The sequence below is a fragment of the Lissotriton vulgaris genome, chromosome 10 (assembly GCF_964263255.1).
Source record: "Lissotriton vulgaris chromosome 10, aLisVul1.2, whole genome shotgun sequence".
Classification (NCBI taxonomy): Eukaryota; Metazoa; Chordata; class Amphibia; order Caudata; family Salamandridae; genus Lissotriton; species Lissotriton vulgaris.
In genome coordinates this window covers 1,025,733,714-1,025,758,441 of record NC_141698.1, presented here as the reverse complement: position 1 = coordinate 1,025,758,441, position 24,728 = coordinate 1,025,733,714, and the positions used below count along the sequence as shown (strand labels likewise).

The 24,728-nt window shown below is 44.4% G+C and overlaps 1 protein-coding gene across 1 annotated transcript in view; it reads right to left on the bottom strand.

Moving 5' to 3' along the window:
• NEK11 (NIMA related kinase 11) overlaps positions 1-24,728 on the bottom strand; it is a 593,243-nt gene that overhangs the window by 421,573 nt on the left and 146,942 nt on the right. Inside the window, exon 6 of the mRNA XM_086939910.1 lies at positions 16,993-17,072. Within this exon, the coding sequence (XP_086796036.1) occupies positions 16,993-17,072 (80 nt within the window). The remainder of the gene's footprint in view (positions 1-16,992; positions 17,073-24,728) is intronic.

The following is a 24,728-nucleotide window of genomic DNA, read 5'->3' as shown; positions in this document are numbered from 1 at the left end:
AATTAATACCGCGTGAGAGGAGCGGCAACGTTCGGACGGCTCCCGGCTGTCATGAGCACACGCCTACCATGACATGAGGGCCAGGTGCCGTCATGAGCACTGAAGAGGTTAAGGACAGGTCGTTGCTGAGAGTGAGACTGTTTGAAAGTTTTTGCCATGCTACTTTTGATTCCCAGCATTCCTTTCCTGTGTGCGACACTAGGGCCTTGTGTACAAACAGTTTTTTGCAGTTGCAAAATCACTATGTCAGTAAATCAGAGGGTTTGCTCATACTAAAACCCTTTTAAAATGTATAAAGTCCATTTAATGATTTGGAAATGGTTTTGCAAATTGTTACATGTGTTTAAGAAACCATTCTGAATCCATTTATGGAAGGGGCATGTTTAGGGCGCCCATTTCAAATACTGATTCTCTATGGTTTGGATGAATTTTTTGCCACTGAAATCCAGTAGCAAAACTTCAATATGTTACCACTATCTCAAAGGAGGTGGTACCACCTTCACAAATGGAAAGGGGTGCACAAGATACACCTTCTGATTTGTGAATGTTTAAAAAATATTTTAAGGCACAGTCAGTGGTCCACTAGACCACTGCTTACTAATAAAATATGTTTGTATAACATTTCATTTTTCTTTCTAAATGCATCCAATTTTCGAGTTAGGAAAATGGGCTGCATTTAAAAAATAATTTGTTTTATTGAAAAGCAGTCACAGACATGGTGGTCTGGTGACGCTAGCTGGTCATCATGCTATGATTTTAGCCAATCATATCCTCTTCAATGCTAATGACAAGGGTAACTCGTCATGCACTGCCCATTCATTTCAATGGAAATCTCATTAGATGGGCCTGATTCCAATAGCGTCCAAGTGGATATAGAGTTGCAATGTATGGCCTACCTCATTAACCCCTTCCACGCTCATGACGAGCTGGGCTCGTCATGGTGTAACCTCCTCACACGCTGATGACGAGCCCAGCTCGTCATGTAACATGGGTTTTTAAAAATCTCAGCATACGGCCGTAATTACAATAGCGCCCATGAGGTTAAATTTCTGAGGTAGATCAAGTTGCGACTCACTAAGAATTCTGTATTGTGTGAACCGAACTATTATTATGTAGGTCAGTTCACAACATACAAATGCATTCAGTAAAAGTAGGTGTGTAAATTGCAACCACGATTACCGAATGCATTTTCAGTACATGTGTACACTAATGTTTGTAGTGTATGCTTCATGTACGAGTTAAACGTTAATGTATGCAAGTTAGCAAAATGTTGTTAAGATACACATGTAAGTTAAAACATAGGCCCAGATGTAGGTAATAGCAAATTACCGAAAGGTAAATACCGAATTTTACCGATTCGGTATTTACTATTCGGTAATTGCTATGTAGGTAAAATATTCGGTAAAAATACTGAATCGGTAAGATTCGGTATTTACCGATTCAGTAAATACCGAATCGGTATTTGCTATTGAATCCTATGAGCCTTGAAGCCCATAGGATTCAATAGCAAATACCGATTCGGTATTTACCGAATCAGTAAAAATACCGAATTGCAAAGGGGGACAGGTTGTCACTTTGACACCCTGTTGCACCCCTGTAACTGGCTTGTGCGCCATGTGGCACACATACATGCCGTTAGGGCATGTCTGTGTGCCACATGGCACAGGTGTACATGCACAGATGTGCATGTACACAAGAATTAGTTATTTACCATGCAATTCTATTACATGGTAAATAACGAATCCTAAAGGCCCTGTAGCACTGTTAGAAGTGCTACCTACATAGGAAAATACAGATTCGGTAATTTGACAGAATCGGTAATTTTACCGATTTGGTAAAATTACAGATTCTGTAAAATTACCGAATCTGTATGTTTTTAGTGCCCCTACAAACCAATGTCAGAATACCGGTTGGAAACGGCCGAAAATCGGTATTTTCTGCCAATTCCGACCGGTATTTTGACACCTACATCTGGCCCATAATGCTTTCTGCCAGTCATAACCTTTTCCCATTATTTTTTTTCCCCATTACTCCTGTGACTGTGTGTTGCAAAGTCACCCTGTGCCCTGGGCACCCCCAACTTTTTGCTGACTGATGCTGGCGGTACTTGTAAATGTGGGGAAGTATCAAGTATTCAAGCATACGTGTTGCGTAGGCGCACCCACCACAACCCCATGCAATGCCTCGATTTGTGCTGCCTTGCCTTACTCCATATCTATGATGCCATTCAAAGCCACGGAATGTGGCTTCGCGTGACCTCAGAGATAGGATTTTGCAGTTTGCGCCGCCGGAGCATCACAAAAAGCGACGCTCTGGTGGTGCAAGGGGCTCATAAATATGCCCCTAAATGAGTAGGGACCACATCAATTACTATTTTACTACTCAGAACGAACACTGCTCGCTTGCTTTAGAACATGAGAACATGCATTTATTTAGTGAAAGAAAAAATGTGATCTGACTTGGGAATAGGAGTCTTTAACGTGATGGGAATCATTGACTGTGATTGGTCGATTTCAATAAAACATCATGGCCATCATTGCAAAATCCCTGTGAACTCTGTGGGGACATACCAGATCTAGAATTGATGGTTCTGTTTGGTATCTTACTGTGACTTAATGGGGACCATGAGTTTCTTCCCCAGGAATGGGGAATAATGCACTGACCTGAGAATATCGGGTGCAATTCTGTGTGTTTATCTCTGTTCCATAGGAAGAAACCAACACAAATCTACACAAATTTACCGCCTGCTCCAAGTAGGTGATAACTGGTGTGGAGGCTTTTTTCTTGGCCTTGAAGGTTTGCAGGTGGGCAGAAGGCGGTTTGGAGGGCAGAGGATTTTTTACCTTATATGAGGGGTGCTTTATCTGTTCATGTTGCTTTTTTTCGGGCGGGTGTTAGTCAGGAGCGGCAACTGCCCGCAGCTCTGTTATGACGTAGGTACACTTATTCCAAGCCAGGAATGATCGGGTCCAGAATTTCCAGAACTGATCTTGCCAGACCTGGGAAAACTAGAAAACTTGTAGTTGCCTGGAGCACTATTTCTCTGGGGTACTTCTCCAGGAAACTCATAATGAGGGCCTATGAGGAACAGCACTATTAGATTGCTAATAGAGCACTGAATTAAGACATCAAATAGAACAAATGCCAGATTGTTTAGTCAAATGCAGGTTTAGTAGCAACAAGTGGCCTTCCGCCCTTCATTATTATACGGTAAGACTGAAGGTTTATTGGGGGTTGTATTAGAGGTGTGCTTGAGCGTCACCACAACCGGGCTCCCCAACACTGACTCCCAATACGTTCTGTGAGGCTGACTTTGTATGTACCAGACAGTACCTGTGTATATAAAGCTGCACATGATACCTTAGGCTGCATTAGGGAATGTGAAGCTTAACCTGGGCATGCAATGGTTGTATTGTAGATGGCCATATGAGCCATATGGGCAGTCCCACACCGTTAAAGTCCTAATAAGGCCCTAAGTGATTTGCCCAGAATCACAGGGTGTGCAGCTGATGCCGAGAATCGAACCTGCTTCCCCAGCTCCAAAGTTGGCAGCTCGAGCCATTAGGCCACATCCTCTCCCCTGTTACACCCTGGTGCCCAAGGACTACTAACATGCAGCAACGGTGCAAGGATTATCAGTGCATTTGGTAAAAGGCCACTTTGTTGAATCTGTACCTCGGCTCCCCACATCTGTGTCGCTGCAATGGGAGCCCCCCCTTACCTCTCCTCGCTGGTGGTGCAAAAGTGTGTCGCTTTAGACATAAACCAGTTCACGCAGTAGGATGCACCTTGCTCAATAGACTAATAACATTAAGCTACAGTAAAGCAGGTGTTCCTACATGCAGGTGATCTGGAGGAAAACTACTCTTCCAATTAGTTCCTGGCATGTGATCGGTTGTTCGAAGAGCCCCTGAAACCTATCAAAACTTGCTTAATATAGGATCTCCAACCAGCGGCATAGCGTGGGTGGGCCCACAGGGGCAGTTGTGTGCAAAACTCTTAGGGGGCGCAAAATTTTAAAAGAAATAAAATTCGTATTACTCATTTTCTTTCCTTTAAAGTTTGCGCCAGGATGTGCTAACGGTCCACGGGCTGGGTGCGCAAATACTTGCCTTGCCCCGCGTGCTGGCAAGTGGCAACCCACGCTAAACCGCTGTCTCCAACCACTCAGGCTGCCTGACAAAAAATATTCCACGTGCTTGACCCGAAATCGAAGCAGTAACATTTTTATTCAGAACGTGATCAAAAATGCAATGTAGAAAACTGTAACCCGTAATTTATCTGTAGCTGTGAAAAAGAGCTAAATATACCATTACCTCTCAAAGCTGCGCGAGAGCCCAGAGTTATAATTACTTAAAATACCAAACATCAATCAAAACCCGAGCCTTTTCCTCTAACTATAAAACAGCTTGTCACAACGGTGGCAAAAAAATCATTTTTCAATTCAATGTTTAGTTGAGTTTTCTTGCTATTGGCAGGGTTTCGCATCTACTTGGAGTTAAGTGAACGCAATATTGTAATTTTCTATTTCTAAGGGATTAGCATTCATGATGCAGTGGCATTGAGAGTAATTACAGAGTGGTGGTGCCAAGGGAGAGTTACACACACAGCAATGGCTTGTGAAGGCCAACCAGTTGTGCATGGTGCCTGATGCATGGACGTCAATTCACCAAAATGCCAGGGGTAGCAGAAGTGACTTCACATGCCCTTTGACCTTTACTTTCACTCACACATACACATGCATGTACCTACACACATATTCACATATACATACACACACTCTGCCTACACATACACAAAAAAAATGTGGATGGGAGTTTTGTATAGCACCAACTCAACCCAAAGGTATCAGACCACTTTATGAGCACCAGTTGCGTTACAGACAGATTTTTTGTTGTTGTTAGACACGGGGAGATTAAGTGATTTTCCCAAAATCATGGAATCATTGGATGTTGCTGCCAAGACTCAATCCCGGTTCCCCAGCTTCAAGGTCGACCGCTCTAGCCATTAGGCACACATACACGCAGTCTCTCTTACATAAACACACTCAAAACTGCAAGCACGCCCCCAACATGCATACATTTAAAAGCATTTTTTAACTTACCTCAGCCGCTAGGTAAAGTCATATTCTAGCTATTTGTATTCTAGTTTTTACTAAACTAATAGAGAATAATGTAATATTATTCACCATTACTATAATAAAAATGTTTACAAAAAAAACTAGGAGTATGAAACCCCCATCAACGTCCATAAGGACGAGCTGATTCTGTTCCTGGCACTGATTTGGCTACTGCTGACATTAGGGGTTGCAAAGGCAGTGCCAGGGGTCACAAGGGGTATGCCAGGTGTTGCAGCAGTGACCCCATGTAACCTCTAAAGAACGTCCATGGCCGGATGTGCAAAGTATGGGGCAGTGCAAAATAAAGCAGCACACAGTACAAAAACAGGCAGGCAGCGAGGATGCCTGTTGTCTTCTAGACCATGGGCTCCACCAGGTGGTGAGACATTAAAAAAACAAAAAAAAAGTCTGTAAACTATCCAATGCAAATCCGGACTTGCTTAGGATAGTAAATACCAGAATAACATCTTGCATCAGGTTTGCATTACAAAAGTAAATCAAACCTGTTGCAAAGCATTAGTAAATCTAGTCGCTACAGAGGCGCTGTGCAGCCTTGAATTACATTTGGGTGCAATACAGTACAAACCGTGATTTGCACAGGATTGTTAATACCAACACACTTTGCGTCCGGTTTGTGTTAGAAAAGTAACACAAACCTGATGCACAATCTTTGTAAATCTGGGCCTAAATCATTTTGCTGCAGTCTTTCTGATGCTGTGTGTTATAACAAGGACACATTTGCTTTCTGCCAAAGACAGGGACCTCTTAGCACTACAAAAACAAAAGTCACTATTCCCCAATGCACCACGCAGGATTCCATTCGGTGACTCTCAGGTGATGCACACAGACATCTGCAGCGATTGCATTAACCAACTGAGAGTTCAACCTTTCTGAGTGCCTTTCCCACTGGCCAATTTGTGAGTGCATTATTTTATATGGAGTTAATGTGAAGTTGAAAAAAAACACTTCAATCCAGCTACTGAATATTTTGCCACCACATTGACGGACCTCTGCCCTATGGCACTTAAAATTACAGTTCCAATGCTTTTTTTAATGCCCTGTGGCTGCATGTATATGAAGATAGTCTGGAAACTGGAACAAGTTTATGCTTCCAGGCCATCTTCATTTACAAGATTTAGAACTCTCTATTGAGACATTTGTGCCCCCCTGAGAAGGCAGCCATGGTCCCCTCCGGGGGACGCACACCACAGTTTGAAGACCTCTGGTTTACAACTTTAATAATAATAAGCAGACAATGGACCGAACTGCTCAGCTGCCCAATGAAGTGTTGGGCAGAAGGAAGGGACTGGTTGCTTTGATGGGTCACTAATCAGATCACCAGGTCAGTATTTGCTTTCTCGATAGCAAGCAAAAAGAAATATACACCGACGGCGGAGAAAGATGTGTGGCTTGCGGCTGCCCATAGAACTGTCTTTTGAAAGCTGGAAACCTGGATATTGAAACACATTACATCAAACATGCAATAGGTTATGGGAGGAATGCTTGCAAATAGTCAAAACCACTGGCAATCACTCTAGGAACAATGTCAACACATCGTTTTACACCCACTCTGCGACTTAAGACAGGGCCCGGCCTTATGCATATCAGCACGGACCTTGCTCCTTGTGGTAACTGCCAGGCAAGGCCTCTTCCGCAAAAGAACATAAACAACCCCAAACCAATTTTGTCCCTTTTTGTGAGGTTTAACTTGGATTCTGTGGCACAGTGAAAAAGGGGCCAATGTCTGGGTATATCCTTGGCCACACAAATAAAAGTGCCAGGGCTCTCGTCATGAAGCCACTGCAGCTTGCACTACACATTGCAGCTGTCATGCTGCCAATGATATTAACTAATCATCACATCCCTACAAGTGTGACAATTTGGACTGTTCCAGCCCCCAACGTTATAGGAATGGCTTGGACTGCAGGTAATAGTCATTTTTAATGCATATTCAATTAAAATGTTAATGTTGTTCTGGTCATCTCTATAGTAGCCAGACAGCACCACCTTGTGGCAGACTCTCACAAGCACCAGTGTTGACAATTAAGTGCCGGTGACAAGCACCAGAAATCATTGGCTCAAATTAAGCACTGTATCTAACACACAAAAGATGACGGGAGGATGCTTGCAATAAGCCTATCCACTGGCAATCACTCTCAATTCAAAGAAGCGGGCTGCTATTAAAATGAAGAAACCTGTATTTCACAGGGAACTGTTAAGTATTTTTCCATATTTTACAGCAGTGATCTGCCGCTGCATTCTGTGCAATAAAAGCGTCCAGATGTAATGTATGCTTCATAAACCAGCTGAGTCTTTTTAACATTTATATCTTAAAAGCTCTCCATTTACAATGATATTTAATATATGAATAGCCTGCATAGATAGGTGTGTTTCACACAATTTCCGTGTATGTTCCCTACAGTACACACAGGAGGTTGAATGCGAGTGCGACCATGGACTCTGATTTATGGAGCCTGCCTGTGGTTACTCATCTTACCTTGTCAGCCTTTTATGTCTTTGTTTTTTCAAGCTAACTTTGTCATACAAAATGGCATTCTTGAAGAAAATCCACATAGTGGGTTTTCAAAATTAAAGAAAAATGACACTTGTTGTCGCACTCCTCTGATTAATGGCTGCCTATAGGAGCCAGTGAATAAACTCAGCAAGGAAGCATAAAGGTTACAGTGGTATGTCTAAATCATATGTTTGTTATTTCAACCTCGGAAACACCAGATAAAACAAACAGCTTTGAACCCTAAGATGCCAGCGACATCAAATTACTATTGCTGGCATCCCACCCAGAGTGAAGTAGTGTGGCTCACTGGTTAGAGGCGGCAGACCCGAGAGCAGAGGACGGCCCGGGACCAGGGTTTGATTCCCGGCGCGGCAGGTTTCTGGACCAGGGTCAGCGGACTCGATAATTCTCTCGCCTCGGTGCCCACTCTGATCAGCGATCACACTCTGCAACCTTGGGCATTAGCTTGCCTCATCTTCCCTTACGGCCCCACCAGACCGCTGGGGATGCCTGGTCTCACCCTGGAGATACCCATTAAGGGACCATCTCTCAGGGAAGCCAGGAAGGGTTTCGCAGCGGTCGAAGCGCCTTGGGACCCTCCGGGTAAGTAGTGCGCTATATAAATGCCTATACATACATACATACATACACCCTGGGTACAAGAGATGTGATTGGGTGCAGGGGTGTAACGAAACTTGAGTCTTCCCCCCTTGCAAAGCACATGGATGGGACCCCTCACGGTCCGGACTCAGTCAGGAGCTCTCATGCCAGGGGCCCGTGCACAGTGTGCGGGAGAGGAGGTGGCGGGGTAAAGGGAGAGAACATCAGAATTGTTTATTATTATCGTTGTGATAGCCTGTCTGCTTTCGACACAGTAGAGGATGCCTTTTATAATGACCTAGAAAATCTATTGAGGAAGAAACCCACATCTCTGGGTGTGTGGGAGTCGTCCTTCAGACCACAACTGCATTGCTCATTCTCCCTGGATGATTCTAGGAGTATGGCCTTGCAGCAACACAGAAAAATCAAAGGAAATGATGGACGGAGCGTTGACAATGCAAGCACTCACCCCCAGTCAACTGATCTGGGTTTAATCCATCATCAATCTTTAGCCCACTCTGCCACCCCAGTTCAGACATGGCCATATGCAAATCAGTCTGACCCTGTGCCTCATGGGAACAGTCCAGCCCGAACTGCTAAGCCATGCCTTCCCTGGACCGGAAACAAGCTAACGAGGACCAGTTTCTGGCATTTCAGCCGTCTTCAGCCCGGCTTGCTTGAATCCAGTGGCAAAGTGAGCAAGGGACTCACGTCTGAGCATACCCTGCCAACTTATGGCGAACAAAGAAAAACCGCAGCAACACAGCCTGCATAGTTTCTCCTCTCTTGATCTTTTAGATCTACCCCAGGTTCTAACAAGCATGTCAACGAAATAGTTTTTGCAGACAGACCCCAAACCGAAGTCAGGGAAAGATGGATGTGTTGAGAAATATCCTGCCACACCTGCCAACTTTTACATTTTTTTTTTAAGTTTGAGAAAGTGGGGAGGTATGGAGGAAGCAGGGTGTTGGTCTTGCATGGCCTGAGAGGCACCTCTCGACTTTTGTCCTCCTTTCAAAAAGTACATTTAAAAAAAAGCTGCCTAGTTGCCGCCAATGTGCTGGGGAGATTTAAAAGCCAATAATGGACCATAATGGACGTCAGCTGTGCATATCCTCCAAACCTGAGCAGGAAGTCTACTTTACGCAGGGGGTTCCAGCTCACCTTCTGTTCAGATTTGTGATTTTGCCTCCTCACCAGTTGGCCATGTGAAGAGAGCCAATATCATTTGACTCACTGTGGCAACATGAATGTTGGCAGGTTTATGTCATGCAGATATTAATTCTGGTGTGCACTGGACATCTACAAGTAGCAGCATAAAATCATTGCCAGTAACCAGATTGCAATATGGACACTATGCTGACAGAGGTCAAGTCTGCAAGTCAATACAAACCTTCACCGTAGGTCAGGCTGGGGCAGATTTAGTGAAGTTCATGTTACAGTATTTAAGAATTTATCTTCCAAACTAGCTCAGGTTTGGAGGATCTGCACAGCTGATGTCCATTCTGGTCCAATATTGGCTTTTAAATCTCCCCAGCACATTGGCGCAAACAAGGCAGCTTTTTTTAATTTACTTTTTGAAGAACAGAAGTCGAGAAGTGCCTCTCAGGCCATACACAACCAACACCCTGCTTCCTCCATACCTGCCCACTTTCTCAAACTTAAAAAAAATGTAGAAGTTGGCAGGTGTGATAATTCAGGATATTTCTCAACACATCCATCTTTCCCTGACTTCGGTTTGGGGCCTGTCTGCAAAAACTATCTTGTTGACATGCTTGTTAGACCCTGGGGTAGATCTAAAAGATCAAGAGAGGAGAAACTATGCAGGCTGTGTTGCTGCAAGGCCATACCCCTAGAATCATCCAGGGAGAATGAGCAATGCAGGTGTGGTCTGAAGGACGACACCCACACACCCTGAGATTTGGGTTTCTTCCTCAATAGATTTTCTAGGTCATTACAAAAGGCATCCTCTACTGTGTCGAAAGCAGACAGGCGATCACAACGATAATAATAAACAATTCTGATGTTCTCTCCCTTTCCCCCCGCCACCTCCTCTCCCGCTCCCTAACCTCAACCGGACACGTAGTCAGGCGCAAGCCCTCCCTATTCAGCACGGGCAGTCACCCCCACGCATTCACAACCCCGCGCAATGATTTCCTCCGGGGGGACACAGCGCACTCACCAGGGGTGCAGCGTTGTTGCGTTGTTGGCGTGAGGGATCCGTGAGGGGTCCACAAGCATCCTGCGTGAAGCCGCGGCGCTCTCTGCCATCGAGCGCCGCCGCCGCCGTGCAAAATCCACCAGGGGCAGCAGGAGCAGAGACTACAACTCCCAGCAACCAGTGCGGCCGGAAGCCGCATACCGCGATTTGGCGCCAGGCGGCGCATAAACACCAGCGTCTCCCCCGGCAGAGCGGGGGACACAGCGCACTCACCAGGGGTGCAGCGTTGTTGCGTTGTTGGCGTGAGGGATCCGTGAGGGGTCCACAAGCATCCTGCGTGAAGCCGCGGCGCTCTCTGCCATCGAGCGCCGCCGCCGCCGTGCAAAATCCACCAGGGGCAGCAGGAGCAGAGACTACAACTCCCAGCAACCAGTGCGGCCGGAAGCCGCATACCGCGATTTGGCGCCAGGCGGCGCATAAACACCAGCGTCTCCCCCGGCAGAGCGGGGGACACAGCGCACTCACCAGGGGTGCAGCGTTGTTGCGTTGTTGGCGTGAGGGATCCGTGAGGGGTCCACAAGCATCCTGTGTGAAGCCGCGGCGCTCTCTGCCATCGAGCGCCGCCGCCGCCGTGCAAAATCCACCAGGGGCAGCAGGAGCAGAGACTACAACTCCCAGCAACCAGTGCGGCCGGAAGCCGCATACCGCGATTTGGCGCCAGGCGGCGCATAAACACCAGCGTCTCCCCCGGCAGAGCGGGGGACACAGCGCACTCACCAGGGGTGCAGCGTTGTTGCGTTGTTGGCGTGAGGGATCCGTGAGGGGTCCACAAGCATCCTGCGTGAAGCCGCGGCGCTCTCTGCCATCGAGCGCCGCCGCCGCCGTGCAAAATCCACCAGGGGCAGCAGGAGCAGAGACTACAACTCCCAGCAACCAGTGCGGCCGGAAGCCGCATACCGCGATTTGGCGCCAGGCGGCGCATAAACACCAGCGTCTCCCCCCGCGACGCGGGAGCGCGCGGGAGCTGCCCGGGAGAAGCCCGGGACAAGGGCGGGACAGTCTACGGCAGTCCACGGCAAGACCAGGCAGGGCTGGGCCACCCATCGTACATCTCCTGCAAATATGGGTAAGCGGAAAAGCGGAGCTACCGCAGACAATGGCGGGAAAAAGGCTAAAGTGGCAAAACAATCTGATTCCATTTTGTCCTACCTTACTTCTGCGGTGGGGGCTCTAACTAAAGAAATTGCCACAGCACAGCAAGAACTGGGTTTAATAGCTAAGTCCCCCTCCTCAGCTATACTACCCGAAGCACAAGCCATCCCTTTAGAGCCTGATGTCATCATAACAAAACCCATAACTGCTACTGTTTCCACTTTACCTCAAGCTTGCGCATCCCAAACTTTGCTTCCCACTGTAAGTCTGGACCCTTTGGGAACTTTAAAATCATCCTCGAAAAAACGTAAGAAGAGGGAGGCCCCCCCTCGAGTTACTCATGGGATGGAGGAGTCTCTAAAGGACCTTATTGAGGCTCTTTTCGAGGAACGGATTGAACCCCTTTTAGTGGGAATTGCAAAGGACATAGTAGACACTATGAACACGTCTCGAAGGCTTGTTAAAAAAATGTGTCTTGATAGATGATATAGCAAAAAAAATCGATAGCTTGCATCTTGGCGATAAAAAGGTCGTAGACTGTCACAGAGCACAACACTCACATTTACCACTTCCTGAGGCCACCTCTGAGCCAATGGAATCAGATATAGTAGGTTTACAGGTTCCCCAACCACCCATACCTATTAACCGACAGGAGGTCCCCTCAACATCAGGGGAAACTAATTACTTGGGAAGCAAGATTCATTTAAATCTGCCCCCTGCGGTAGTACCCTATGTAGCTGTTTTCCTAGGGGTGACCCCGCTAAGGCAAGGCGAGGAGGAGTCAACCACCGCACTTATTGGAAAAGCAAAAAAATGGTGTGATGATTTAAGTAGCGGTGACTCAAATACGTCCTCTAGCATTATAGCCGCAAGAAGGGTAGGATGGGTGGGAAAACGGGCTAAAAATGTGAAAGGTGATTGTGTGGTGATAAACTTTAATAACGACCATTGCCCGAGTACTCTGTTCTGGGATGGATCAGATATTAAGGAAAGTGATAGCCTCAGGGCAGTCCCATTAGGCTTCTTTTATCCCCCACAGCCCCATTTTAATTTACATAGGAGGCCCCCCCCCAAATATGGCCCCAGCAGTTAATGGGTGGCAAACTGTAAATAGGAAAGTGAGCCGAAATTCACCAACGTACCATAACACAGGCCCTATTATGGAGTTGGTTAACCGTTTTAATCCTTTAAGTGATTTGAACACTAACGATTGACTACCTATACCCCTAACATCACCTATAATAGTCATGCCTGAGAAGGTAACTCCCCTACCATGTACATTTATGACCTGGAACGTTGCAGGAATAAGAGCTAAAAGATCAGACCCTACCTGGATACAACACATTTCTAAACATAAGGTCATAGCTCTGCAAGAAACGTGGGACACTTCACTTTCCTTCCACTTAGATGGCTTTCTAAGTTTTATAATACCCGCTAGTACCAGTAACGCGGGGAGAGCAAAGGGGGGGCTTATTACATTTTTTTCATTAGACCTAGCAGGAACTTTTAACGTATTGAATTCAGGTTCCCCAAACATTTTAGTAATAGAATGGACAGTCTCCCCAAGCTGTATCATACTAGTAATTAATTTTTACAATGCCTGGGGTGGACCAAATGAACTTGAACATGTGCAATGTTTGGCGAACTTGATTAATAAATACAGTCAAAATTCACATACTCCCTTCGAAATTCTTTTAATGGGCGATTTTAATAGCCACAAATGTCAATTGCCTTGTCAATCACTAGATGCAGATTCTCCTGACGGAGCATGCATTCCTCACTTTGAACACACCAAAATGGGGGAGTCACTTGACCTATTGTGTGCCAATTTTAATTTATACGAATCACTCAAAACTGCTATTAATGAGAAGGTCCCCACCTTTAAAGGCACAACTATGGGGACGATAATTGATTACATATTTATGTCCATAGGCCTAATTTCAAAGACAAGTGACTATAAAGTAACTGTCTCACCCCATAGTGATCATAACCCTCTGTCAACTGCAATACACTGGAGTGACTTATGGCGCAGGCAGGTGGATCAGCCCCGGGTTTGCGCCTTGACGGTGCCCAGTGATCAGGGCAGACGACTCAGATGGGGTATGGCCATGGAGGAACGGTTTATGGAAACCCTACTTCCCAAAATTGAGGGACCGATAGAAACTTGTCTAGATCAAACTGCCTCGAACCTTCAGGTTGTCGCAGCTTTTAATTGTATCTGTGCACAAACCGTCAGCGATCTTACAAAACCCAAATCTAAGTACCCCACAAAGCCCCACAAATGGTTCGATAGCAAATGCTCAAAGGCACATAGAGAATTGAAACTGGCTCTTAAAGCCAAGGAAAGGGATAAAGAACTAATCTCCCATTTAAGACGGGCCTATAAAGCCAATGTGAGGGCAAGGAAAAACGAGATTAAGAACAATGCTTGGACTGATCTACTCAATGTAGATGTTTTAAAAAACAGTAAACAGTTCTGGGAAATCATCAACCACTCCTTTTTTACAGGGGAGAATAACCTGAACACAGATTGTGTAATTCCCGATGAGAGATGGGTACAGCATTTTAGCAACATTTACGGGGGTGAACCATTAGTCTGTCCAAGTACCACTGAGGTGGCTCATTGTGCAGCCACAGTGGTATTTACGGAAGAGCAGGTCCTTAAAGCCATTAGGGATACCTCAAAAAATAAGGCACCAGGCCCTGATGGTGTCCCGGGAGACTTTTTTAAATATTGCCCAGTACTCTGGAGTAAAGTACTGACTAGAGTGTTCAGAGCAGCAGCCGAAGGATGCCTACCTCAAACATGGGCAACATCCATAATAGTTCCCATTTTTAAGAAGGGAAATCGGGAGGACCCCGGGTGCTATCGCCCAATTTCCCTCATCGACTCTACTTTTAAAATCTTAGGTAGAGTCCTTTTGAACCAACTAAGGGAAAACATAGAACTGAATGGGGGACTCTCGAATATCCAATACGGCTTTCGTGAGAATAGGGGGACATTGGAACAATGCTCTAATCTCCACCTTTTAGTCTCCAGGTATACGGTGGCCGGGGAGGGGACAGTTTACCTGGCCTTTATGGACCTCTCCTCGGCCTTCGACCTGGTGAATAGAAGTAAGCTTTGGACTATTCTACTAGACCTAGGCATAGAGGAGCCCTTGGTGGCATTTATGGCAAGGTTACACCAAGATCTCAAGGCAAAAATAAGAGTCACCAGGGACGGAAGGTGCACGGAAAGTTTTAAATCTGAAAAAGGGGTGCGCCAGGGTTGTATCCTGGCCCCCCTTCTTTTTACTATTTATATAAATGGTCTGGGGAAACATCTAGAAACAGGATTGGTTGATGTTCCCCGTGTAGGAGGAGCTCAGATCCCAGCCCTCCTATACGCGGACGATGCCGTCCTGATAGCACGAACAGGGATTAGCCTACAGATTCTTCTGGACCGCTTTGGTTCCTTTATGGAGAATCTAGACTTGAAAATCAACGTCTCCAAGTCCCACACTATGATCATTGGTCGTAAAGTAAATATGCTGCAGAAAAAATCCTTTATTTGCAAAGGGGAGATTCTCTCTAGGGTTCCAGCCTTTCCATACCTGGGAGTCCTTTTCGACCAAAGAGGGTCCTGGGTCCCCCAGATCAAAGCTAAAAGTCTTAGCTTAGCACGATCCTCATCAGCCCTGCTGGCCTTTACAAAAAGACTGGGAGCCAAACCAATGGAGGCGGTGATTAAAATATACAACAGTAAGTGCGTTCCAATCGCCATGTATGGATCTGCGATTTGGGGCTACGCAGAGACGGTAAAAATACAGAGGGTAGAAAACGGTATCATCAGGAATATTCTATCTGTCCCTGATTCCACACCCACCTTCTCTATCCATGAGGAAATAGGTTTACCATACATCTCTGATAAACTAAAACTAGCCCCCCTCCTTTTCTGGGTCAAAACATGGTTGAACCCCGAGCTGACGCTAAATCATGCCATCCTTAAGGACGTCATTGCAAGGGATAACGCCATGAGAATCCCCTGGCTAAAATTCATTAAATCTACTTTATTAATGCTGGGGAGACCGGAACTTTTTAACGACCCATCTATTATCAGGAGGGAGGATGTCAGATGGATTAAGCAGATGTTTCTGGAGAGGGTTCGGATGGATAGAGAAGATTTGGAACTGAGGAAACCCATGGTGAGGGCACATATTGTTTTAACTACTTCGCCCACCATGGAACCCTATCTAAAAACTGTGACTAATCCTCTTCATAGACTCCTACTAACTAAATTCAGGATGAACTTAATCCATTACTCTCTAGGAAATTTTCCGGTGTGGTCAAAACCTGATGATGGTCCGCCATGCGGATGTGATCAATTTTCAGTTCAAGACACCCTTCATTTTATATTTTTTTGTGACTTTTATAGCAGTGAAAGGAAAAAATATCTATTCCCTGTCTTGAAAGCGGCGGGCTTTACTCAAATAAGGCCAGCCTTAATCTTCCTCCAAACGTTAGCAGATACTTACACCATGTTTAGTGTTGCTTGCTATCTAACCGCGGCATTTAGAACTAGAAAGAAAAGATTACCCCAGATTGACCTGTCTTAACTCAAATTTGTTTTTAAAGGAAAACTTTTAATGCTTGTAAATAGATTTGTACTTTTGCGTGTAACAATCTGATGAAATGTAATCATTATGCAGAAAACCTTTTTGTAATGAGATCGAGTGATGTTTTTTAAATACTGTACTTGTGTTTGTTTTGTGCCTTTTATGATTTTAACAAAAATCGAATAAAGAGTATTTTGACTGACTGACTGACTGATTTCCTCCGCAGGGACACTGCCCATGTCGTTCCTCCACAGCACCTGACATTCCCCCATACTGACCCAAAGAATCACCCCTCCAACCACAGCGCACCCTGGCTCCTCCCTCTATGCATATTGCCGATGCGCAAGACTCAGGAAGCCCCTCCCACCTGGGCCCGAATGATAGACTCCCCACATTCCCCCACTAGCCCACTAGCCCTCCCGCTTCCTACGCCGCACAGAGATACGTTTCAGGCTCGCAACCCCTTCACGACTTGTTCCGGGTGTCCACGACCCACGGCCACTACTTTCCCTGCTGGCCGGGGGATTGATTGCTACACCCTATCTGGCGCCCATTGTATTGGCTGCAGCGCTCCACATCAAGTTGTTTGAAATGCCGCACTGTTTATGCTGATGATATGTCTTTTCTCATTGTTGCACTCCCCCTTTCTTCCCACCCTACCTCTTCTCGACCCCTCCCATCTCTTCCCCAAGACCCCCCGCCCCCATTGATGTATCGACTATGTTGTAGTTTCCATCTTCTACCATATTGTGCGTTTGTTGCGCTACTGTGATTTGATACACAGAAAAAAATGACAACACAATGTTAAACAATTCTGCTTGACAGTGAGTAAAACAAAAAAACTCACACAGCCTTCATGATCTCCTCCTTCTGACAGTTCAGTGATTTTTCTTTTATTGTAAGATCAGAAAACTTGCTTTTCAAATCCTTGAAGAAAAATAAAGGTACACTTATTAGAACATTAGGTTAGAGATCCAGCGAAAAAACTGATTGCATTGGGCTTAATGTCAATACAGGTACATCAGTGACTCCATGACCCTCTGATCTTTGAATTTTGATGTGCATTATTAAATGGCAATAACTATCCACTACCCTTTGGTATTCAGTCACCATAAACTCACAAAGTGCCAGTCTTCCACTTTCCATGCGGGTGCCATCACACAGTGGCATGGGGGAATATGCAGTATTCTGCTGTCTCGTGAAAGACGTTAAAGCCATGCAGGAGGCAGGGAAGACAGTAGGTAGCAAGGGGGAAGCACACACCTTTCACTGTTCCATTTGGGTCCGCGAAGACCCAGGAGACGTGAGGGAATACAGGATGATCTCAGATCAACCTCTGCCATTGTACCACATGTCTTGGGTTTCTGAAACCTGGAGCAGTGGGATAGACATTGGAGGTGGCCACTTACCAATGCCTCTAATTAGAGCATTGGAAAACACGTTTTGTTTGTGCATTTCACAGCTTTTGCACCACAGCAATTAATTAATTAGATTAGAGTCCCTAATGTCTTCATATGGTATCCAAAAATATGTTTTTATGTAAAATAGCTGTGATTCAACGATCAGAGCATTAGGATCATGTTTCTTTCAATAGTGCGTGTGTGCGTGCATGTGTGTGTGTGTGCGTATCAACCTGTCAGCCTTGGGGTGGTCTTCCCATAAACCTTTTGACTTATTCCTCTATGTTGTTGATCTCGTTTTTGTTGGCAACAGTGCATGTGTTCACTACCTAAAAACATGGTAACTTCAATTTACATTCAATTGGTAAATTTAATTTACATATAAGTTTGTAGTAAAGTGGTACTACTGGTATCCAGGGACTGAAAATTAAATGCTACTTGTAGGCCTGCAGGACTGATGTGAACCCACTTAAGTAGCCTTGCAAACATATCTCAGGCCTGTACCTGCAGTCAACCTGGCAAAATAATCCTCTTTCCAGGCTTAAACTTTCCTTTTTAATACATATAACTCAACCCACTGGTAGGGCCTAAACAGACCATAGGGCAGAGTGCAGTATATCTAAAAAGTTAGACATGTACTTTTAACTTTTACATGTCGTGGTATTGAATGGCTCTTACAGAATTTTTCTCTATTTCACTACTTCAAGGCTTGCCTCTTCCATAGGATAACATTAGGTTACCATATAATATTTAATATAAGTTAAATTTCATTTAGGATCAAGGAGGAATGTCGAAATTGGTGTCTAAAGAATTGCAATTTAAAACCCTCTATAATGGTAAAGTTGGATTTAAGCCGCAAAGCTGAAAATGACACTTTTAGAACAAATGCAATTTCTTGTCCTCAGCCTTTCGTGCCAGTTGCTTCGAACTACTTGCTGATAGTTGGTCTTTGTTTATTTCTCCCTGATAGTGAGACAAAGGGGAAAAAGTTGTTGGCAGGATGAGCCATCTCTAACTTGCTGAGAGGGGGAGCTGTCACCTACCATACTTTAACATCACAAAGGCTGTGCCTCAGCACACTCGCAAAGGTTTTTCACACCAGTCTGGGGCTAGGGCAGGGAGGCAGGAAATCCCAAACACCTCTTGGGGGGAAACCTTCAGAACCTACTCCTACTTCAAAGGTACCCCCAAGTATAAATATTGAACCCTCTAACCCTATCTTCAGGACACCTCTGACCCTGTGAAAGACTCAGAAGTACTGCTGTGCTACTCTGCTGCAAGAAGACTACTATTCTGCTGCCCTGCTTACCTGCTGACTGCATGAAGGGGACTGGGCCTGCATCTTGAATCCAGGACAACTAAAGTGATTCCAAGGGCTAGTTGGCTGGCCTCCGGATCTGACCCTCAGGGACAGAAAAGGCTCCAACCTGCTTGAACCCAACATTGTCTTGCCCCCGCCGATGGTGCCAGCCCAGTCCTGGATCCTTACAAGTGGGCCTGAAGGAGCTCTGCAATTCCAGCTGTGGTCTCTGAGGCAGACCCAATGCAGAACGGTGCTCCTCCTCGCAGCATAATGTCGGAAACTCTGCTTCCTGGTGCATCCCCAACACAGGCCCTAACATCCCAGCCCGCAGCTCATCGGAACAGCGGCTGCATGGTGCATCCCTGATGCAGGACTCAGCATTGCAAGCCTCTGTCAATGGCATCCTCGACTACGACACAGGACCTTGCACTGCAAGACTCGTTGATGGCACCATCGGAACTGCCACTGCACAATGCATTCTCAACACTGAAACTCAAATCATCACCCTCTACTCATGAGAACCGGAGCTGCACAATGCATCATCAACGGGAGATTTCGCCAATTTCACAATGCTCCACTGTAATAATCCAATAAAAAGGGTTAAAATGAAGAAGCTTTATTCAGCAGCACAGCATCAAGTATGCAGCTTCAAGGTCCAAGTACAACTGACAGAGAGAGGCAGAATGCATCACCAGGAAAGTTCTGAGAACCAGAACTTCATGAATAGAGTCTCATGCAATTAAAGGAGAAGTAAAGTATAATGCAGGATGTAACACATCTCCCCCATAAACAAAAATAACAAGGAGAATAACATATGTACAAAATCATAAAAGAACAAGGCAAAACTTTGCAGAGCAAAACATTATACATAGTCTCGTAAAGAAAAGGGTTTCCTACGAGCGCGGGAATCCAACTTGATCCTGGAAGCAATCGTGTCAGTAGAGGGCCTAGAACACAGACCTGGTGCAGAATTGTGACAGGAAAAGTGGGAATTCACACCATACTGGACAGGGCACTTCGCAATCTTGCTTACATTCCAGACCTTACCATCTTGCGTGATAACAGAATTTTGGAAAACATTTTTAACCTGAATGGGTCTACTATATCTGCTCACTCCCTTGCTAACAAATGAAGGTTTCAGAATTTTGACCCAATCACCCACAGCCAAACCATGTTCCTTAGCTCTCCACTTTTTGTTGTACCACAGGGCAGATTTACTTTGTTTAGAAGCCACTCTGTCCGCAACAAGTTTGACATCAACAACCTCCTCACAAAAGGCTTTACATTTTTCTTTGAACCACCAAGGACAAATAACAGAAGCAGGGTCTCTTCCCTTAAGTAACTTGAAAGGACTGACCTCAGTGGTGGTGTGTGGAGTTATGCGGTAATGCCAAAGCTTCTCTCTGAGGATATTCAACCAGCTACCTTTTTCCTTAATGGCATCAACGACAAAGTTCTTTAACACACGGTTGAAACGCTCAACCTGACCATTCTCATGTGGCTCGTAGAGTGACGTCCTAATATGTTTTATGTTGCAAGATTGTAAAAATGACTGCATTTCTGATGAGACCAATTGTACTCCATTATCTGACACTAAGGTGGAAGGACAACCCTCTCTAGAAAATACTTCTTGGAAAAACAAAATTATGACCTCAGAAGTAATCTTTGACACAAACTTAACCTCTGGCCACTTAGAATGGTAATCAATAATCACAAGTGCAAAGCGAGAAGATTCAGGCAAAATATTGAAAGGACCAGAAATGTCAAAGGCAATTTTACTCCATGGAACCTCAGGCCAAACCACCGGCTTAAGAGGTGGAACAACAACTTTTAGCATTTTGTCTTTGTCACAACACTCACTGCAATCCCTAACCACCCGATCTACAAACCTATCTAGACCAGGCCACCAGAAATTCAATCTAATCAAACGCTTCATGGCAGAAATACCGGGATGGGTTTTGTGCGCCAACTTGAGTATCACCTCTTGAACACCAACAGGTGGAACACACTTGTCACCTTTGAACACAAGATCGCCATCACAGAATAATTCATCAGCAACATTGAAGAAAGGAACTATATCTTCTCTAACATTGATTTTGTTGGGCCAACCTTCCAACAAATATTTCTTCAAAGTAAGAAACTTTTCATCCTCTTCTTGACACTTAAACCAAAACTGTTCAGTGATCTCCTGATACTGTGAATCAACAAAGTCCTGCAAACCACAAACAAAATCCAAATCTTCACCCCCTTTAACACTGTCAATTAAAGTAAGACAAGGCAGACGTGACAAGCAATCAGCCGTCACATTTTTCTTTCCAGGAATGTATTCCACTGTAAAGCTGTATTCTTGTAACCTGGATGTCAAACGTGCAATCCTTGCTGTGGAATTCCAACCTCCTCCCACTGATAGAATATTTACAAGGGGCTTATGATCAGTCCTCAGAATGAACTTACTGCCCCAAATATATATTCTATAGTGCTCTATAGCCCATACACACGACAGCAACTCCCGCTCAATGACTGCATATCTGCGCTCTGTCTCACTCAGTGTCCTGGATGAGAATGCCACATTCCATTCTGACATTCCGTCAGTTTGGGAAAGTACACAACCCAAACCATATAAACTTGCATCTGTAGTGATTATACACTTTTTTCCCATTCTAAAGGGTCTCAAAGTAGGGGAACCTACAATATCCTTTTTAATTTCTGAAAAAGCGTTTTCTTGCTCTGTGTTCCAAACAAATTCATTCTTTTGTCTCAAGGGTTTTCTCAAGGGCTCCATTTTTGTAGCAAAGTTAGCAACAAACTTGCTGTAATATTCACACATGCCTGAGAAAGACAAAAGCTGTTCCTTATTAATGGGAGCAGGAGCATTAAGAATGGCCTCTACATTTGATCTTTTTGGAATTAAACCTTCCCCTGAAAGGGTGTGCCCCAAATACTCCACAGATTTCTTAAACAAATTGCACTTGTGTGCTTTAAGGGTAAGACCATAGTTTTGTAGTCTGGAACACACTTCATTGAGATGAACAGAATGTTCCGCATCATTTTTCGAGAAAATTAGGATGTCATCCTGAAAGCATTTAACGTAAGAATCTAGATCTCTAAAAATTAGGAACATTACCCTCTGGAATACAGAAGCGGCAGAAGCCAACCCAAACGGCATTCTTCTGCACTGAAAGAGACCCATGGGTGTGATGAAAGCAGTGAATTTCCTAGATTCCTCCGTTAACTCTATTTGATGGTACGCTGACCTAAGATCTAAGGTGGAAAAGATCTGCGCACCATCAAAAAGTGAAACTAATTCATTGATATTGGGAAGTGGATGGCAATCTATAACTATGTTAGAATTAAGAGCTCTCAAATCAATACAGACTCTTAACTTTTGATCAGGTTTTCGTACGAGAACAATGGGTGAAACCCACTCAGATGACTCAATAGGTTCAATTATATTATCTTTCAACAAATCATCTAACATGTCCTTTAGTTCAGACCTGACATTGAGGGGTACACCTCTCAATTTTTGTTTCACAGGAATAGCATTGTCTTTTAAAACGATTTTGTGTGCAAAACCTTTCAATTTTCCTAATTGATCACAAAATACTTTATCAAATTTTTTACTCCAAAAGGAGGTAACATCTTCTTCCCGTTCAGAAATACTATTAACCATCTCTTGGTCACTACACAGTTCAATGGGATCTTTGGCTCGTGGATTCAGTTTGATACCGAGTTCCCATTGATCTTGCCACCCAAGAACATTTACACCTTTGGACGCTATGTACAATTTAATATAGGCAAATCTACCTCTAAAAGTCAAATGCACATTTAAAAATCCTTCAATTGAAATATTGCCTCCATTAAAGTTTTCAGCTAAAATGTCAGAAGGTTGTAATTTGGTAAAATCACACACCTCCTGTAATTTTTCATCAAAGTATTGTTTAGTAATGATGGTCCATGGGGACCCAGAGTCTACCATCAATTCCAGATCAACCCCAAGGATGCTAAAATTGCATTTAGGAGATTTCTTGCGAGTAAAAACAATGGTACCCCTTTGTAATATGGACACAACATACCCTCTGGCAATCTCTTGTGGGGTAGGTTCAGAATCATTAACTGAAGAAACTTTGATGGGAGTGGGATAACTGGGAACAACACGTGATTGTCCTGTTCTTCCTTGTGAGTTAAAACGTCTCTCCCTACAGACATTACTAAAGTGTCCCAGCTTACCACAAATGTTGCAAGTTCTATTAATGGCAGGACATCCTGGGAAAGAAGCAACATGTGACTTATTGCCACACCTATAACAGGAAATTGAATTGCTACTAACATCAGGTTTTCTGTAATTACTATTCGACCAATTTTTAACAGTAGATTGTGAGGTAGTACTATTCTTTGCTTCGTTCTTGGACTTGACTAAGCACACTTCTTCCTCAACATTAGTCTTACTAGTATTGGCACTTTGTTTATCTACAATGTCCATCCATTTTTCAGACATCTCTGTAGATTTAGCAATGGCAATACTCTCCTCCAAACTGGGATCACCCAGGCACCATAACTTATCTTGGACTTTCTTATTCTTAACGTGAACAATAATTTGGTCACGTATCATCTCATCAGCCATTGTACCAAAATTACAACGTAAAGTTAGGGCTCTGAGAGATGTGAGAAAGTCATCGAAAGATTCATCTTGTTTCTGTGCCCTGGTGTAAAATTTAAATCTATTAAGAGCAATATTAGCAGTAGGTTTAAATCTTTTCTCTAATCTGGCAAGAGCCTCAGAATAAACATTGAGATTATCACCACTGCCTGAAGGAGTAGAAATAGGGGGCAAAGTTCTGAAAATCTCTTGTCCTTCTGATCCTAAACAATGTAATAAAATGCTCTTTTTCCTTTCAGAACCCATACGCTCTCCGTCAATGGCCTTCATATAGTTGAAGAACTCCTCCTTCCATCTTGCCCAAGGCAAAGGAGGATCACCCTTAATTTGCAAGAATTTAGCAGGAGGATCAAACTGCATTTCCAAAGACAGAGTTAAAATTAAAGCAAATGCCCCAAAACTTGTAAAATTGTGTAGTAGATCAATATGCACAAATATAGTAAAACATAGAAAATATTGTAAATAGAGTAAATAAAGCAATATCAAACTAATAATGCCCAAATCCAAAGTCACTTGTAGAAATAAGTAAAGTTTCCTTAAGTAAGTAACACGAATAAAGTACCTTCATGACACGGTGGCAGAACGTTAAAGAAAATGAAATCTCACAAAATAAAATTGAAATTTAGTAAAACGCTGTAAACAGCGATGATAAAGTAGACTTTCCGTGTAAAATTGAGTGAATGGCGCGTCCGTATAATATTAATCAAAGCGTCGACAACCTTCGCGAAGAAAATGAAGTTTCCGTGTAGGATTGGCGAAGGGTTGCTAGGTAACTTGAAACAAAACAAGATGGAGTCACGTTGCACGCAGCGTGTGACGTTGGACGTTACGCTGCGTGTAGAGTGTGTTTCAATGCGCACGAGTAGCTGGAAAGAAGACGCGCCGACGTGCGGATGCTCCGTGGAGTGCGTTACCATGCGCACAAGTTGCTAGGTGACAGACGCGTTGAGAGGATGACGCTCCGTAGTGTGTTGCTAGGTGACAGACGCGTTGAGACGATGACGCTCCGTAGTGTGTTGCGTCTCGGTGTCTAGGAAACAGATCAGCACCTTGGCAACAGGAGACGCGTTGGATGACGTCTATGAAGGCTCAGCGTCTTCGTATCCTGGCAACCAGAAACGGGCTTCGGTGAGGCTCGAGCAGCGATTGAAAAATGCAAAATCTTTAAGTTAATGAAATAAAGTCGGAAAAGTCTCGCAATTTTCGTAGTAGGCTCAGGAAAC